This window comes from Phyllobates terribilis, unplaced genomic scaffold (genome assembly GCF_046119375.1).
Source record: "Phyllobates terribilis strain yellow unplaced genomic scaffold, ASM4611937v1 Scaffold_4__5_contigs__length_816908805, whole genome shotgun sequence".
NCBI lineage: Eukaryota > Metazoa > Chordata > Amphibia > Anura > Dendrobatidae > Phyllobates > Phyllobates terribilis.
This window is the reverse complement of record NW_027362764.1, coordinates 544469657-544487120: the sequence shown is the minus strand read 5'-3', so window position 1 is coordinate 544487120 and position 17464 is coordinate 544469657. Positions and strand designations below refer to the sequence as shown.

The 17464-nt window shown below is 45.9% G+C and overlaps 1 protein-coding gene across 6 annotated transcripts in view; it reads right to left on the bottom strand.

The window, feature by feature from the left end:
• RTTN (rotatin) overlaps nt 1–17464 on the bottom strand; it is a 308992-nt gene that overhangs the window by 206448 nt on the left and 85080 nt on the right. For all 6 annotated transcript variants that reach the window (XM_073678960.1, XM_073678959.1, XM_073678958.1 and 3 more), the window contains exon 2: nt 13407–13478. In XM_073678960.1, the coding sequence (XP_073535061.1) occupies nt 13407–13437 (31 nt within the window). In that variant the 5' untranslated portion in view covers nt 13438–13478. The remainder of the gene's footprint in view (nt 1–13406; nt 13479–17464) is intronic.

Sequence of the window (17464 nt, the reverse complement as noted above, 5' to 3'; positions counted from 1 at the left end):
GGAGTGGCGGAAAAAACAGAAGCACGAACATGGAAAATTGTCTAGTCAGGAAAGGTAGGATCTGCCTGCTCTGCTGACATGGACGGTTAATAATAATAACATTTCTAGAGCATCTTTTGTTAGATCTCCGTGATATGGACATGTATAACAAGAAAATGAGAAGGTGCAATGAGCCACTCAGCCAAGTCAAGGGTGCACTCAGCAGAACATTAGCATATCTGAGTAAGGGTATGCTCACACGGCCGCTGATTATCTCATGCCAGAGAACTGGATCGATTATGGCAATGACGCTCGGCTCACTCTGATCAGAGTTTGATCTGAATGTCATCTTTTTGTGATTCAATTCTCTCGCATGAGAGAACGGCAGCAAAGGTGTGGAGAAGAGGGAGAACTTAATTTCTCCATCTTCTCCATTGTTTCTGTGCGCATACATCGGACTGTAGAGTTGCATGGGTGCACATGATCCCATTCTCGGATGCACTGGCAGCAGATGGTTTTCTCATGCTGAATCAGCATCAGAAAAAAAAAAATGCAGATCTGCACTACATCCTAGTATAACATTGGGCCGAGTGATGTCCAATAAAACATTGGATACCACTAGTCCGAGTTATATACTAGTGTGAGCAAGCCCTAAAGAAGAAATTCAATCAAATGTGCAATGGATTAAAACACTAAAGGCGAAGTTATTAGGGCTATGTCTCTTACAAGATGCTGTACATAGTTTGGATGCTCAATTTTTGCGGACAGACTCCCTTTAATACATAAAGACACATCAACTTGGAGATATTTAATAGAAAAAAAATCTGGACAAATCCCAGGAGCCAAATACATAAAGCAATTAATTCCCCAATTAATGTCATTTTGAGAGAAGCATACCGTATTGTTGGGACTATAAGACGCACCGGACCATAAGACGCACCTAGGTTTTAGAGGAGGAAAATAAAAAAATAAAAATTTAAGCAAAAAATGTGGTCATGATGCACTTTTAAGGGGGAGGGGGTCTTCTGTTGACACTGGTATAGGGATAATGTCCCCCAATTCTGACAATATCCCCCATCCTGGTATATATGCCACCCCCTTCCTTTTATATGTGGACCCCATCCCCATCCTGGTATGCCTGGCATCCCTCCATCCTGGTATGCATGGCACCCCTCATCCCTATCCTGGTATGCATGGCACCCCTCATCCCTGTCCTGGTATGCATGGCACCCCTCATCCCTGTCCTGGTATGCATGGCACCCCTCATCCCTGTCCTGGTATGCATGGCACCCCTCATCCCTGTCCTGGTATGCATGGCACCCCTCATCCCTATCCTGGTATGCATGGCACCCCCTCATCCCTATCCTGGTATGCATGGCACCCCTAATCCCTGTCCTAGTATGCATGGTCCCCCTAATCCCCATCAGGCTGCACATTAAAAAAAAATAAACACTCCTACTCACCTTTCTTCTCTCCTCCAGCGCTGCGTCTGGTCTGCCTGCACTGATCTCTCCATGTGAGCCGTGCATGACATCACTGCCATGCGCGGCTCACAAGGAGAGATCAGCTGCCGGAAGTCACTGCTCCCCACGCCGGGTCTGTGTGCGCGAGGACCAGTGACTTCACTCTCCTTCATAGCCGGCACACAGCGGAGCCGCGCAGTACCTGCTGCTGCTGCTGCCGGCTATCTCCTGTGCCCGCTCATTAAAGGGCATGAATATTCACCCTCTCCCCACGCCCATGGGCGTGGAGAGAGGTTGAATATTCATGCGCTTTAACAGCGGGCACAGGAGATAGCCGGCAGCAGCAGGAGCCGCAGCACGGCTACACTGTATACCGCTATTAAGGAGCAAGAATATTCAGTGCTCCCCACGCCCAGCAGTGAATATTCATTTTCTTTAGCAGCGGGGACAGTATAGGCTGCAGTAGGCGGCTGCTGCCTCCTGTTCCCCGCTCCTCCACCGCTACCTCTCCCCCCACCCCCCAACAGTCGGACTAGAAGACGCACCCCCCATTTTCCTCCAAAATTTTGGAGGAAAAAAGTGCGTCTTATGGTCCGAAAAACTTGCGGTAATGTGATATCTGCTCAAAACAGAAAGCAGAGCCAAATCCTAACAGTGTGCACATTGTTAGAATTCTGCAAACTGCACTGTTTGCTGAAACTTCCCAAGGGCCGGACAATTCCTTTAATATCAAGATTTGTATCAGCAATTTTGGACATGGATTTTCATCGTATGCACACCAGCCTCATCTGGTCAGTTAGAGCTATTTAGTAACGTATGCAGTTTGTACTCGGAAAACTGGTGACAGATTCAAATTAATCCAAAATCGAATAAACTGGAAATTCTAGCAGAGAACTGTGAAATATTATGAAACAGTACAGTTGATTTCCAATCAGGACATTCCAACCATGAGACCATGCCCTTAGAAAGGCCCCAGTTTTACCTAATGTTGCCAAATATTTACCAGTTTATTTCGATCCCCGGTAGTTGGGGACGAGTTTTCCTAGTAATGGTCATTTCCTAATTATAGGCCTGTGCTAATAGGCCGGCAATCACCTGATAACCAAGCAAAAGCCTTAGTTACTTACCGGTAACGGGATTTTTCGGACCCCATGACAGCACCACGAGAGAGAGGATCCGCCCATCAAGGACAGGAAACCTACAGGTTAAAAAGGGCGGCACCTCTCTCCCGCCTCAGTTTAGTTAACAGAGCATGAGAGGACCGCCAAGGTTAATTACAACAAAACAAATTCAATTTAAGCCAATTACTTTAAGTAACTTCCCCCGAAGGTGCAAAAGGGGAATATAACTCTATGGGAGTGAAAAAAACAGTGTATGGAGGGAATATAAGGGTGCTGTCATGGGCTCCGAAAAATCCCATTACCGGTAAGTAACTAAGGCTTTATTCGTACTCCCATGACAGCACCACGAGATATTTACAGAGATGAAAGGAGATTAGGGAGGGACCACAGCTTGAAGCACCCTTCTCTCAAAGGTGAGATCAGAAGAGTCACCCAAATCCAATCTATAATGCCTATAGAAGGTGGAGGGAGAAGACCAGGTGGCAGCCTTACATATGTCTTCGATAGAAACCCCCGTCTTCTCGGCCCAGGAAGTTGCTACTGCTCTGGTGGAGTGTGCCCTCAACCCTTCCGGTACTTCCTTATCCCCCGAGGAGACGGTGACTGCCTCTTTAATCCACCTCGCAATTGTAGATTTTGAAGCCTTACAACCCTTCCTAGCCCCCTGATGGCATATAAATAGGGAACTATCTTTCCTAAAACTCTGTGAAACCTTCAGATATTTAAGCATGCACCTTCTAACATCTAATGTATGCAGTTTCTCCTCTTTCTGATTTTTCGGGGGGAAACAAAAGGTTGGAAGATTTACCTCTTGAGTTCTAAGAAAAGGTGAGACTACTTTTGGAAGAAAAGCCAGATCAGGCTTTAACACAATTCTATCATCCATAATTTGGGTAAATGGTGGGGATATAGAAAAGGCCTGTATGTCACTTACTCTTCTGGCTGAAGTTAGGGCCACTAACAGGGCTGTTTTAAGAAGAATAATTTTATGGGTGGCTGAATCTAGAGGTTCGAAAGGGGGGGTTAGTCAAGGCATTTAAGACCAGGTTTAAAACCCAGGGAGAGGGTCTGGATTTAAAAATAGATCTACATCTGAAAGAGGCCTTTATAAACCGTGCTACCCAATAATTAGCTGCTATATCAAAAGCAAATAAGGCTCCTAAAGCCGAAACTTGTACCTTCAAGGTACTAGTGGTTAGGCCCTGTTCTAAACCCTGCTGTAGAAACTCTAGTATCTTCCCAATAGGGATCCCATCCTCTAATTTGAATTCTGCAAAGGACAGGGACTTTCTCCAAGTTCTGGCATAGATGCGGGTGGGTAACGGGCTTTCTGCTACATAGTAGAGTGTTAACTAGCAAAGGGTTTTCCTCAAATTTAGAAAACAATGCCCTTTCATATTCCATGCCGTTAAATGGAGATTTGGGGCTGGAGGATGGGAAACAGGACCCGGAGTAAGAAGGTTCGGAATTTCCGGAAGGATCCAGGGGTCTGATATCGACATTCTGCGGAGACAAGAGAACCATGGCCTCTTGGGCCAAAAGGGGCATATGAGGATCATTCTGGCCTCGTCTGCCCTGATCTTCCTTAGGACTGACAGAAGCAGGACCATGGGAGGGAAAGCATACGCCAAATGAAACTCCCAGGGAATCATGAAGGCATCCACCGCCAGGGGCTTTTCTCTGGGGTTCAGAGAACAAAATGTTGTCACCTTTCGATTGCATTTCGTCGCGAACAAGTCCACTGCTGGACGACCCCACATTGCCACAATCTTGGGAGAATATTTGAGGGTTCAAGGACCAGTCTCCTTCTTTTAGGGAATTGCGGCTGAAAAAATCCGCTTTGATGTTTTCTTTTCCTCTTAGGTGAACCGCAGAAAGGGAGAGAAAATGATCTTCTGCTTTATGAAGAAGTCTGTCTGCTACTCTCATTAAGTCTTTTGAACGGGTTCCCCCTTGATGATTTATATAAGCTACTGAGACTTGATAGTCCGAGAGTATACGGACATCCTGGCCCTGTAAATATACAAGGAACTCATTGAGCGCATAATCAACTGCCAAAAGCTCCTTAACATTTGAGGAAAACTGTACCTCATTTTGTGACCAGGTTCCCTGAATTAAGCTATTTTCAAAATGAGCTCCCCAACCTGTAGCACTTGCATCTGTAGTCAAAACTGCAGTAGGTTTATTTTCCCAAGGGACTCCCCTAGAAAGATTAGTGTATACCAACCACCAACGAAGGGACTGTAAGGAGCGAGGGCTTAAAGTAAACTCCTGGTCTAGACATCCATCTAGAATTGAGTCATTATATAATACATCCCATTGAAGAGTCCTTGAGTGAAATTGGGAGCAGCGCACCGTAGTAAAACTTGAGGTCAGGGTCCCTAATAATGACATGGCTTTACAGAGTGTCATAGAGGGTCTATCCATACAATGTCTCACTAGTCCCTGGATCTTTGCAATCCTATCATCTGATAAATGGCATAACTGTTTTTCTGAATCTAAAATGACTCCCAGAAACTGTTGGGCTTTTTTAGGGTCAACCTGGATTTTTCCAGATTTAGAAACCAACCCAGGCCTTGTAGGACAGAAATTGATACCTTAAGGTGGGCCTCGCATTGTGCAAAGGAATTTCCTACTATCAGGAAATCATCGAGGTAAGGGAATATTAAGATATCCTTTTCTCTTATATGGGCCATAACTTCTGCCACAAGGTTGGTAAAAACTCTCGGGGCTATAGCCAACCCAAAGGGAAGAGCGGTATACTGGAAGTGTTTTACTACCCCTTTTATTTTGATCAATATACACAGAACGGCCTTCATCTTTTAAAGTCGTGGCGGGAAGACAACTAGAAAATACATAGCTTCTAATGGCCACAAGCCTACTCAATATTAAATATGAATATAACAGGAGAAACAGCGTTTATATAGGCATAAAACCAGTATAGCTTTATTAGATACAAGATAATAAAAAAGCCACAACAGTGGCGACACAAAGTAAATAACAGATTACAAAATACAGTACATGGTAACATATGTAGAGAGTATATGTGGAAACCCCCCCCCCCAAAAAAAAAAGGGGGAGTGCTAAGCAGAGAACATATAGAATATACCATAAGTAAAGAGTATCCGCACAAGTGTGCAGGTATGCATCAAATGTCGAGGAGAATTCAAATACCGCTTACCAGTCACTAATAAGGGTCGGCCAGCAGAAGAAAGGTGACAGGTAGACCAGGAACAGGATAAACTCAAGGCACCAAGTGACCAAAAGGGAGCCTCGACGCGCGTTTCGCCCCGATGCTATGGGCTTTCTCAAGAGGCATAAGCTTGTAAAGGACAGGGACCTTTTTAAAGTCTTTTCACACGGTCACGTGACCGCAATACTAGTCACGTGACCGGAAGTGAATAAGTGACCGATTCTCGTCGGCGCATGCGCTAGGCGCTGGAAACTGTCGGTGCGGGCAGAATCCGTCACCTGGTAACGCGCACGCCGGAAACACATGGTGTGTGAACCGGAAGTGCGCAGCCAGGAGAAAGACAGCCATGCCCGGGCCGAGAGCAGAGTGCCCAGAGCGCATGCGCACCGCATCGTGTGTCACCTAGCAACATAATGGCCAATAGCAGAGGCCGGCATCCAAAAAAGTAACAAAGGGTCAAGCAATCATTAGTCCTGCAATGCATTATATATATATAAGACTAAATGGACAATAATACAAGTCACGACAGTATAACATCAAATGTGTAGAGATGTCCATGTATATAGTACGCGGGGCCGGTCTCATTAAATCCAGTGATGTTAATCAGCGCATAAAATAGGATGTGGTTCCGTTCTCATGCTATATATGGACCAAAGAAAAAAGGAGCCAAGAGAAAAAAGAAAGAAAAATAGTGATCAAAAGGTAAAAAGCAAATATTGAAAATACCAGATAAATATTAAAAACAAAAATAGCCAAAAGGGCCAAAATTGGTTATATAACATAGAAGGCGGAGAACGATATAACAGGCGAGGCATATGTCACAGGAAGGGGGCAAAGCTAAGTGCCTCATTAAGGCCCCGAGGAGACATGGTATTCAGACATACGATCCATTTTACTTCCTTTTGACCAAGAGCCTTTGTCCAGTCACCTCCACGGGAGCCAAGGTGTAAAATATCAATTCCACGCACCTTCAAAGATTTTGGATCGCAGTTATGTTTGCGTTGAAAGTGACGCGAGATAGTTTTTAGCTGCCGTAGGTCGGCCACCGTTCTGGCCGCGCCAATGTCGCGCACGTGTTCCCTTATCCTCATTCTTCTCTCTCTCGTGGTCAAACCGATGTAAATTAAATCACAGGCACAGGTTGCGTAATAAATCACATGGGTTGAACTACAGGATATATAATTACGAATTTGGTATTCACGAGAGCCGTCGGATGAGGAAAAGGAGACAGTGGCCGCAAGGAAAAAAGCCAATCCTTGGTCCTCGGGACCCAAAAGGGTTGGTAAGTGGGGGAACATAGTGACTCCGTGTCAACATGTCTCCCAGGTTATTGGCTTTCCTGGGTGTCATGAGTGGATAGTCCCCCACATATTCTTGTAGGGAGGGCTCCGCACGAAGAACACCCCAATGCTTGGAGAGGATCCGCCGCATCTCCCCCCACTCATGATTAAAGGTGGAGATGTAGCGGATCCTTCCCGTGTCTTTCTTCCCAGCGGAAGCTGTTGAATATAACAATTGATTGCGGGGAGCACTATATACATGGACATCTCTACACATTTGATGTTATACTGTCGTGACTTGTATTATTGTCCATTTAGTCATATATATTATATATATATATATATATATATATATATATATATATATATATATATATATATATATATATATATATATATAGCATTGCAGGACTAATGATTGCTTGACCCTTTGTTACTTTTTTGGATGCCGGCCTCTGCTATTGGCCATTATGTTGCTAGGTGACACACGATGCGGTGAGCATGTGCTCTGGGCATGCTGCTCTCGGCCCGGGCATGGCCGTCTTTCTCCTGGCCGCGCACTTCCGGTGTACACACCATGTGTTTCCGGCGTGCGCGTTACCAGGTGACGGATTCTGCCCGCACCGACAGTTTCCGGCGCCTAGCGCATGCGCCAACGAGAATCGGTCACTTATTCACTTCCGGTCACGTGACTAGTATTGCGGTCACGTGACCGTGTGAAAAGACTTTAAAAAGGTCCCTGTCCTTTACAAGCTTATGCCTCTTGAGAAAGCCCATAGCATCGGGGCGAAAAGCGCGTCGAGGCTCCCTTTTGGTCACTTGGTGCCTTGAGTTTATCCTGTTCCTGGTCTTCTGGTCACCTTTCTTCTGCTGGCCCTCCCTTATTAGTGACTGGTAAGCGGTATTTGAATTCTCCTCGACATTTGATGCATACCTGCACACTTGTGCGGATACTCTTTACTTATGGTATATTCTATATGTTCTCTGCTTACCACTCCCCCTTTTTTTTTGGGGGGGGGGGGGTTGCCACATATACTCTCTACATATGTTACCATGTACTGTATTTTGTAATCTGTTATTTACTTTGTGTCGCCACTGTTGTGGCTTTTTTATTATCTTGTATCTAATAAAGCTATACTGGTTTTATGCCTATATAAACTGTTTCTCCTGTTATATTCCCTTTTATTTTGATGGCTAATCTTAAATTCTTCTGATAATCCCTATGAATGGGAACATGGTAATAAGAGTCTTTAACATCCAGGACTACCATATAACAGTGGGGAAAAAGTAATTTTATTATTGTTTTTAATGATTCCATCTTAAAAGGTGTCTATTTTAAGAAACATATTTAAGGATTTTAAATTTAGGATGGTCCTGAAACACTCGTCTGGTTTGGGGACCAGGAAGAGCGTGGAGTAGAATCCGTGTCCCTCTTCTGTTTTCAGAACCTCAAATCAGGACGTTCTTTCTTGTTAGGTCTTGAATTTCCGATATGAGGGCAGACTGCTGCTCTGGGGAGGAACTAGAGGGAATAATTAAGAATCTTCTATAAGGAAGGGCTTTAAATTGAAATTTAAGACCAAATTTAATCAGGCTCAAAATCCAATTGCTATGTGAAATATTTTCCCAAGCTGGAAAAAACAATGACAATCTCCCTCCCACCTGGGCCGATTGTGATTCCCCTGGCTTCTGCTCATCTCTGGAAGAAGAACAAAAGAGTAGGCCTCTACCTTTGCGCCCTCTTTCCTCGACTTTCTCCTGTTCTCTAAAGAATCTTCTTCAGACAAACTTCTTCCGAAAAGATCTCTTAAAAGAGGGTAGAGGTACAGACGGAAAGTCCTTTTTTGGATCTCCAGCTTTCTCCAACAGATCATCCATGGTTTGGCCGAAAAGATATCCACCCTCACAGGGAATTGTACAAAGTCTAGATTTTGTTTGTACATCTCCAGGCCAGCACTTAAGCCAAAGGGCTCGCTGAGCAGCATTTGAAAGAGCTGACGATTTTGCTGCTAGTCTGAGTCCGCAGATGCGTCAGCGAGAAAGGCCGCTGCACCCTGGACTAGGGGGAGAGAAGAAATAATCTCCTTCCTGGAGGCACCCTCCCTTAGTTGATTGTTTAGCTGTTCCAGCCAGACCATCAGGGCTCTGGAAGTGCAAGTGGCAGCCACTGCTGGCTTCAGGCCTCCTGTAGCTGTCTCCCAAGTACCTTTCAAAAAGGTATCTGCTCGTCTGTCCAGGGGGTCTCTTAAAGCTCCCATGTCGTCGAAGGGGAGGGAAGCCTTTTTTGATGCCTTAGCAATGGCAACATCAAGCCTTGGTGCTTTTGACCAGGAGGAACATGTGGTATCATCAAACGGGTACTTCCTTTTGAAAGAAGGAGGAATGCTGCCCTTCCTGTCTGGCTTCTGCCACTCTCTATTGATGAGATCCTTAATCTTTGTATTCATGGGGAAGCATTTTTTCTTTTTCTGACCTAATCCTCCGAACATTACATCCTCTAGAGACTTCTCTGGTCTAGTGTCCACAACGCCCATGGTAGAACGGACAGCTTTCACCAAGGCATCCACCTCATTTAGAGGAAAACATTTTCTCTCAGATTCGCTATCAGAGGAAGATAGGGAAGAGGAAGAAATGTCCGAGATATCGGAGTTTGAGCCCGGTCGAGGGTCCTGAGGAGAATGCCTGGCCTCAGAATCCCCTCGCAAAGCCTTGCCTACTTCTTTAGTTACATTTTTTAAACCCAAAGAAAACCCTGTGGTTTCTTCCGTCATCAGCTTGTCAATACAAGGCTGGCACAGATTTTTAATAAATGCATCAGGGAGCGGGCTGCTGCATTTTAGCGGTGAATTTCTTAGTTGAATGGCTGGACCCGGTCCGGGAACAACATTGCACCGCCTGTTGTGAGGGCTCCCCAGAGGGCTGCTCCTGCAGCAGTTGTTCTTGCTGAGGCGAAAGCTCCTGTGTATCTCCCATTGTCATAAAAAAACAAGGGGCTGGGAAGCACCTCTGTATGTAACCAGGTGTTTTTTATACTGGCCATACAGGTACCTGTGTGGAAAGGGGCCTCCACCTCCCCCCCCCCAGCACTGCTCCCAGCAGCACTGGCGGGACGCCATCCTGTTCAATGCTCCGGCGTCCCCCTCTGCTCGCATGCGGCCCGTACTTCCTGGCCGTGTGCGAGCTGCGCCCACTTCCGGTGGAGGCTGGCGCACCGGAAACGAGTCACAGGGCCGCGCCTGCACGTTCCCCGCCGGCGCACCCCAGATTTCTTGATAGTGCAGCAGGGGGGGGGGGGGGGGGGGGGGTTTGCCTGCATGCGGTCCCACACATAGCGGACCATCCGGCTCCGCCGAGGGGGATGTCTCGCTGACCGCAACGCACACGGAGGTGCCACAATGAGCCCTGCCGTGGAGTCTCCAGAACGAACAGGACCGACCAGGGCAGGAACTTCACCGCTCCAGGCACCCTGTCTATCCATCTGGGCAAGAGTCTGGTCTTCATTCTGCAGGTACCTGACAGGTCTCCCATCATGGACAGGAATTCTAAACTGAGGCGGGAGAGAGGTGCCGCCCTTTTTAACCTGTAGGTTTCCTGACCTTGATGGGCGGATCCTCTCTCTCGTGGTGCTGTCATGGGAGTACGAATAAATGTCATCATTCTTGGCAGCACCTACAACCCCTGGCAAAAATTATGGAATCACCGGGTTCTGAGGATGTTCATTCAGTTGTTTAATGTTGTTGAAAAAAAGCAGATCACAGACATGGCACAAAACTAAAATCATTTCAAATGACAACTTTAGGGCTTTAAGAAACACTAAAAGAAATCAAGATTAAAAATGTGGTAGTCAGTAAGGGTAATTTTTTCAGACAAAGCAGAGGGGAAAAAATGATGGAATCACTCAATTCTGAGGAAAAAAATATGGACTCATGAAAAACAAACACACAAAAGAACACTCCAAGACAGTTAGGTTAGTATTTTATTACAGTAGATTTGTTATTACTAATTATCGGCCATTTATGAAGGGGGTGCCCTGCTTCTCATGATGCTCCCAGAATGAGAAGGGGACAAGGACTCTATAATATAATCGGGGATGCGGGTCTCTGTACGAAGCCTCGATAGACTGCGCATGCGTGACGCGCAGTCTGGCTCCAGACAGAAGACTGCATCCAGCCTGTAAGTGGCGCACCGCCAATGGCGGCAGACCACACCACTGCTATGGGGCCCGTGGCCGGAGGGGGCCCGTGAGGGCCCCAAGCACCGTGGGAACGAGGAGGATAGGTGAGTAGGAGGTTGCGGAGGCCACACATACCAGGAATGGGGGATTGAGGAGGTCACACATACCAGGATTTGGGGATTGAGGAGGCCACACATACCAGGATTTGGGGATTGAGGAGGCCACACATACCAGGGATTAGGGGATTGAGGAGGCCACACATACCAGGGATTAGGGGATTGAGGAGGCCACACATACCAGGATTTGGGGATTGAGGAGGCCACACATACCAGGGATTAGGGGATTGAGGAGGCCACACATACCAGGGATGGGGCATACCGGGATTGGGAGTGAGGGATAGGGTGCCATGCATACCAGGATGAGGGATACGGGGAGCCACGCATACCGGAAATGGGGATGAGGGGAGCCACGCATACCGGAAATGGGGATGAGGGGAGCCACGCATACCGGAAATGGGGATGAGGGGAGCCACGCATACCGGAAATGGGGATGAGGGGAGCCACGCATACCGGGATTGGGGATGAGAGGAGCCACGCATACCGGGATTGGGGATGAGGGGAGCCACGCATACCGGGATTGGATGATGGGGACAGGATGGGGGCAGCACATACCAGCATGGGAGACCATATACCAATAAAAATGTTCGCCACCCGGGCGTAGAAAGGGTTCAATAGCTAGTGTATTAATAAACTGCTGTCTGCACCCACTGGCTTTTCCTAAATCACAAATATACTTAGCATCATGCTTTGAAACCATATTAGCCGGTAGATCCCAACTTTCTAAACTGTGTCCACACCAAATTGGCCTAAAAGAACTTATAATGGGAGTGACAAGTGCTTAAAAAAAAAAAAAAAGCAGCAGTTCTCAACACGAAAATGCAGTCTTTAGGGTACGTGCTCACGATTAGGAATAGCAGCGTTTTGGATACAGCTCACATGCGCTGAGTCCAAAACGCTGCGTTCAACATTAGAAGCACAGTGGATGGGATTTATAGAAATCCTATGCCCCCTGTGCTTCTATCTGACGGTGCACCAGTGGCGCGGGTTTACGAGCCACAGAATGTCAATTTCTGTTGCAGAGACGCTGGTCTCCGCAACAGAAATTTCCACAATTGAACGGATAGGATGCGATAAATCCACATTGTTCAGTGAACACATGCAGATTTACCTGTGTGATTAGAATGCAGCGTTTTGGACGCAGCGAAAATAAGCTGCGTCCAAAGCGCTGCTATATCCTGATCATGGGCACATAGCCTTATACATACACCCCAGTTATCTGGTTACCCATCGCACTGAGGTGTACTGACATATGGAATACGAAGCTAAATCATTTTGGGCAGAATGTTATTTTTATTATTAATACTATATAATTAAGGTTTTAGTCACATTGGTGTCATGGCTTCTGTTTTTACAAGACCATTGGATAGGATGAATTGGCTATTACCAATGTGACAAAGCTAGTATAACCCTTGTTTTCCAAGGCCACATTCAGACGTCCGTGCTTTTTATGGATAGAACATGTACCCAGAACAATCTATGGGACCATTCGTTCACATGTTCATGTTTTTATGGCAAACAATGTGGCTGTGCAAAAATCACAGAGACTTGTCGGTGTTTACCAGTATAATGGATGAAAAATACCAATATAAGTCTATGGGTTCATGAAATCACATACAGCACATGGACGATATAGGAGTGAAGTCCTTGATTACCAATGCAAAGGATAGAAGAAGCTGTCATTTATTTATCTGTACATAGAAAACACGGATGGGAAAAGCTGACACAGATAAAACACTGACCCTAAACACTGACCCATTACTGGGTAGACTAGCTTAGCATGTTATACTATAATAAATGTCAAAAAGCAACAGAATTCAAATAGAAAAAAAAATTAACATCTGAAAAAAGCCTATAGAACTTCTCATAAATTCCCTATAAATATGCATGCTGGTATTGTGCAGATTTATTCCGGGGAATAAGCTGCGGCCAGACCCTTTACTGGGTTCACAAACTTTAATGTGTCCGGTCAGCTTAGGGAACGTATAATGCAGGTAGTGTGTACACAGTAGGAAGTTGTCACTTTGACTTACTTATGCCTCTTCTATAATATAAAAGATATAGAAAAAAAAGATCTCACCAAGTTTCTTAACCAATGAAGACAGATCCATGATGGTTTGTTCAATTCCTTAATTTTTCACTGTATTATGATCTGTAAAAAAAAAGACAAAAATATTATGACTGGAAAAGCCCTCATACACATAGGAGAAAATAGCCTGAAACAGTTGGTTTTGACCATAACAAAGGATCGTTGGCAGTCTCAGCAGGGCTGAGGAGTCGGTAAGCCAAACCTCCGACTCCTCAATTTCCATGACACCAACTCCAACTCTGACTCCGTCATACATGACTCATGTTTAAGTGATAAATTTACTGTAGCACAGATTCATCTCAGCTAAAAGTCTAGACCCTTAGATCAGGAATAGGACATTTCATAACTTTCCCAAATTCTTATGAAAAAATATTCCCCACAAACTGCATTGAACTACTGTACCCAATTTATTATATATTTTAGGAGTCGGAGTTGGTCCATTTTATACTGACTCCACAGCCCTGCGTCTCAGGGAAACTAACGATTGTTTGTTTCGACCAATGGCCTACACGTGTCATTTAAAAGGCCAATGGGCATGTTGGATTTTTTTCAGCAGATGATAACCACTAGCTGTATCTTGGGGGGAAAGAATCAAACATGTCCGATGCAGTCTAAGGGCATGTGCACTTGACGTCTTTTTTAGGCGGTTTATGCCTGGAATCCACCTGAAAAAGTGTCTCAAAACCACCGCAAAAAGCGAGCAGAATGCACAGCAATGTAAAGGCGACACTGCTGTGCACATGTTCTGTTGTTATATTGTAGATTCTCTCCTGCATTTCCCGCCCTGGATCGTTCAGATCAGGTTGCGGCGATGTTTTTAGTTTGTTGTTCTTATTATGTTTTAGTAATTTCTCCTATTTCTTTCATCTAGTGCTTATAATCTCAGCAAGCTTTCTAGTGCCTGACCTTCTGCCCAGAGTCTGAAGTTGGGTGTGATTTGATTGTTCCCAGGAGATGATCTGGATATGCCTCTTGCCAGATGTGTTTGGTTATGATTGGACACAGCTGACTTTATAATGTGTACTTTCATTGTTTTTTGTTTTATTAATGCATGCCTGATATTCATGGGGGTGTTTATTAATGGGGGTGTTTATTATTACTATCACCTATTTTCCACTGTATGTGATGTTGATGTGCGCGCTCATGTGCACTGGTACATGTACACATCTGTACCATGCACTACTTATTAATGAGCGCTTGCGTGTATTACGCTGGGGGCTGTCCCTATTGATCACCCTTGTCTTCCCCCTTATCAGGACAACCCTTTGTGCCACCTACATTCACCTCTGGAGGTTGTGCGCGAGCGCCATGGTCCTCCGCTCCCCTGTGCCCGGCCGTCTGTCAGCCCCCCGGCGAGTCCCTGTGGGAGCGTCATTTGACGCGCTCGGGGCGCGCGCTGGGGACATGACAGCTTGGGCTCATGGGATGGGGGGGGCGGGGCTCCGGGTGCACGTGCCGCTTACCCTCAGTTGGCTACTTCCTGATTTGTGGTCACTAGTGTTGAGCGAGCACTAAAATGCTCGGGTGCTCGAAGCTCGGGCCGAGCTCGCCGTGATACTCCCGGCAGTCTTTTAAAAGCCTTACAAGTGCCCAAAACGATAGTGACAGTGCTCAAGTGACATGGGGACAGCATGGGGATCGCCCCAGGAAGCATTTCTGACCCCCAGGTCACTGCTGTCAATAACGTGGTCAGAGGTATTAAGCCACTGTTAAGGGCTCACAATAAAACATTCAAAAACGAAACTGAAAGTGCTTCCCTGTGAAATATGTTAAGGAAGTTCCTTTCCAGAGTAAAGACTTGTGTATAAGGTAAAATAAATAACCAAAAAAAAAATACTCCTCCACACCTTGGGCTATGTTCACAAGTAGCATTTTTTATGCGTTTTTGCACTTTTGTATTGCTTTCAACCGTGACAAATGCATTCACCAGGAAATGTAATTTTAACATTTTACAATCTTATCTGGCCATGTGCTGTGTGACACATGCATACAGTGCTGAAAAGACATCGGAACAGCATGGGGAAGACCCCTGGAAGCATCGCTGACACCCAGGTCACTGCCTAAAAGTGTGCCCATCAGAAGTGATCCTTGCCGCATCAGAAGATGCAGACTTGCAACTATCCCCGTGCAAGTTCTTGTCCCAGGGCAGTGTTCAATTGTACCTCCACCATTCCTTGCAATGCAAGCGCAAATATGCAGCCAACCACCCACCCACCCCCAGGCAGCAATACCATACTGCTTGCTTGCACTTGAAATTGGGCCTTTTAGGCATGTGGAGGTGGAATCTGGCCACCACGTCATGGCTGCATTGGTGGCCTGGTATCCATACTCAGTCCCCAGCGGCCGGGTGTCCATAAACGGTCCCCAACCGCCCCTATTTCTCCTGTCAACTTCCCCCCACACACTTTTCTTAGCCCGGCCTGCTTTAGGGCAGCATTGGAAGAGCCCACCAGAGAACCAGATTCCTCCGGTGGGCCCTGGCTTCTCCATCAGGGGAGTTGAGAGTGCCAAGGTGAGGACCATGATGATGATGATAGAAGTTAACATCTGCTTTGTTTTCTTGGAATGCAAGCGCATGTATGTAGTAGCAGCTAGGCCTGAGGTGGTCAGCGTTTTGGCGCATATCCTACCTCCTCCGAGGATTGCTGGATATTTTCCTGCTACTATCCCAGTTCTATGACTCCCATTAAAACAAAGCTTCAGGTGATGAATGATGGATGAGGTAGTGGCAAAGGAGAAAGAGCAGGAGGAACAGGGACCATTCACATCAATATCAGGCCAGTCAACCAGATATGTCTTGTAGGATATGTTTCTGTAACAAAAGGAGCGGTTCGGCTACACAGTTATAGGGCATACAGTGAGTGCAATGCCTACCAAAAATTTTGAGGCACTCCAATGCCCCTTGGAAATGACATGGAGGTCAGAGGGCCTTAACTAAACCGTTTTTTCCATTTATAGCAACTGGGTCTCCTGTACACTGTTGGCCTAAGCAGTGAATGGAAGGCTTTCCAAAAATTATGAGGAACTGCAATGCCCCTTGAAACAGACGTGGATTACAGCATACTAAAAACCTTCTACCCATTATTGGGGAGTGGGTCTCCCTTAGTGTTCGCCTATGCATTGAAAAGCAAAAGCTGACTAAAATTAGGAGGAAATACAATGCCCGTTGGAAGAGTCGTGGAGGATAGAGGTAATTAAAAACAACATTTCCATGCCCCTTGGAAGAGCTGTGGAGTTCAGAGTGGCTTAAGAAGATGCTTTTAATGCCCCTCAGAAGAGACGTGGAGGTCACAGTAGCTTAACAAGACGGTTTTAATGCCCCTCGGAAAAGACGTGGAGGTCACAGTAGCTTAACAAGACGGTTTTAATGCCCCTCGGAAAAGTGGTGGAGGTCACAGTAGCTTAACAAGACGGTTTTAATGCCCCTTACAAGAGCCATACAGTACAGCATCTTAAAAACATTATTCCCATTATTGGGGAGTGTGTCTCCCATAGTCTTTGCTTATGCCTTCCAAGCAAAAGCTGCCAAAAATTAGGAGGAAATGCAATGCCCGTTCGAAGAGTCGGGGAGGTTAGAGTTAATTAAAAACAACATTTTAATGCCCCTTGGAAGAGATGTGGAGTTCAGAGTGATTTAACAACGCTTTTAATGCCCCTCAGAAGAGACGTGGAGGTCCCAGTAGCTTAACAAGATGCTTTTAATGCCCCTCAGAAGAGACGTGGAGGTCGCAGTAGCTTAACAAGGCGCTTTTAATGCCCCTCAGAAGAGACGTGGAGGTCGCAGTAGCTTAGCAAGATGCTTTTAATGCCCCTTACAAGAGCCATACAGTACAGCATCTTAAAAATATTATTCCCATTATTGGGGAGTGCGTCTCCCACAGTCTTTGCTTATGCCTTCCAAGCAAAAGCTGACAAAAATAAGGACGGAGAAACTTTCAATAATGGCAACACGGACCACGGTCACCCTGGTGGTATAGTGGTGGTGGAGGCTGAGGATAAGGAGAATAACATAAAACAGCCGAAATGAGGAGGCGTATACCCATGTGTGG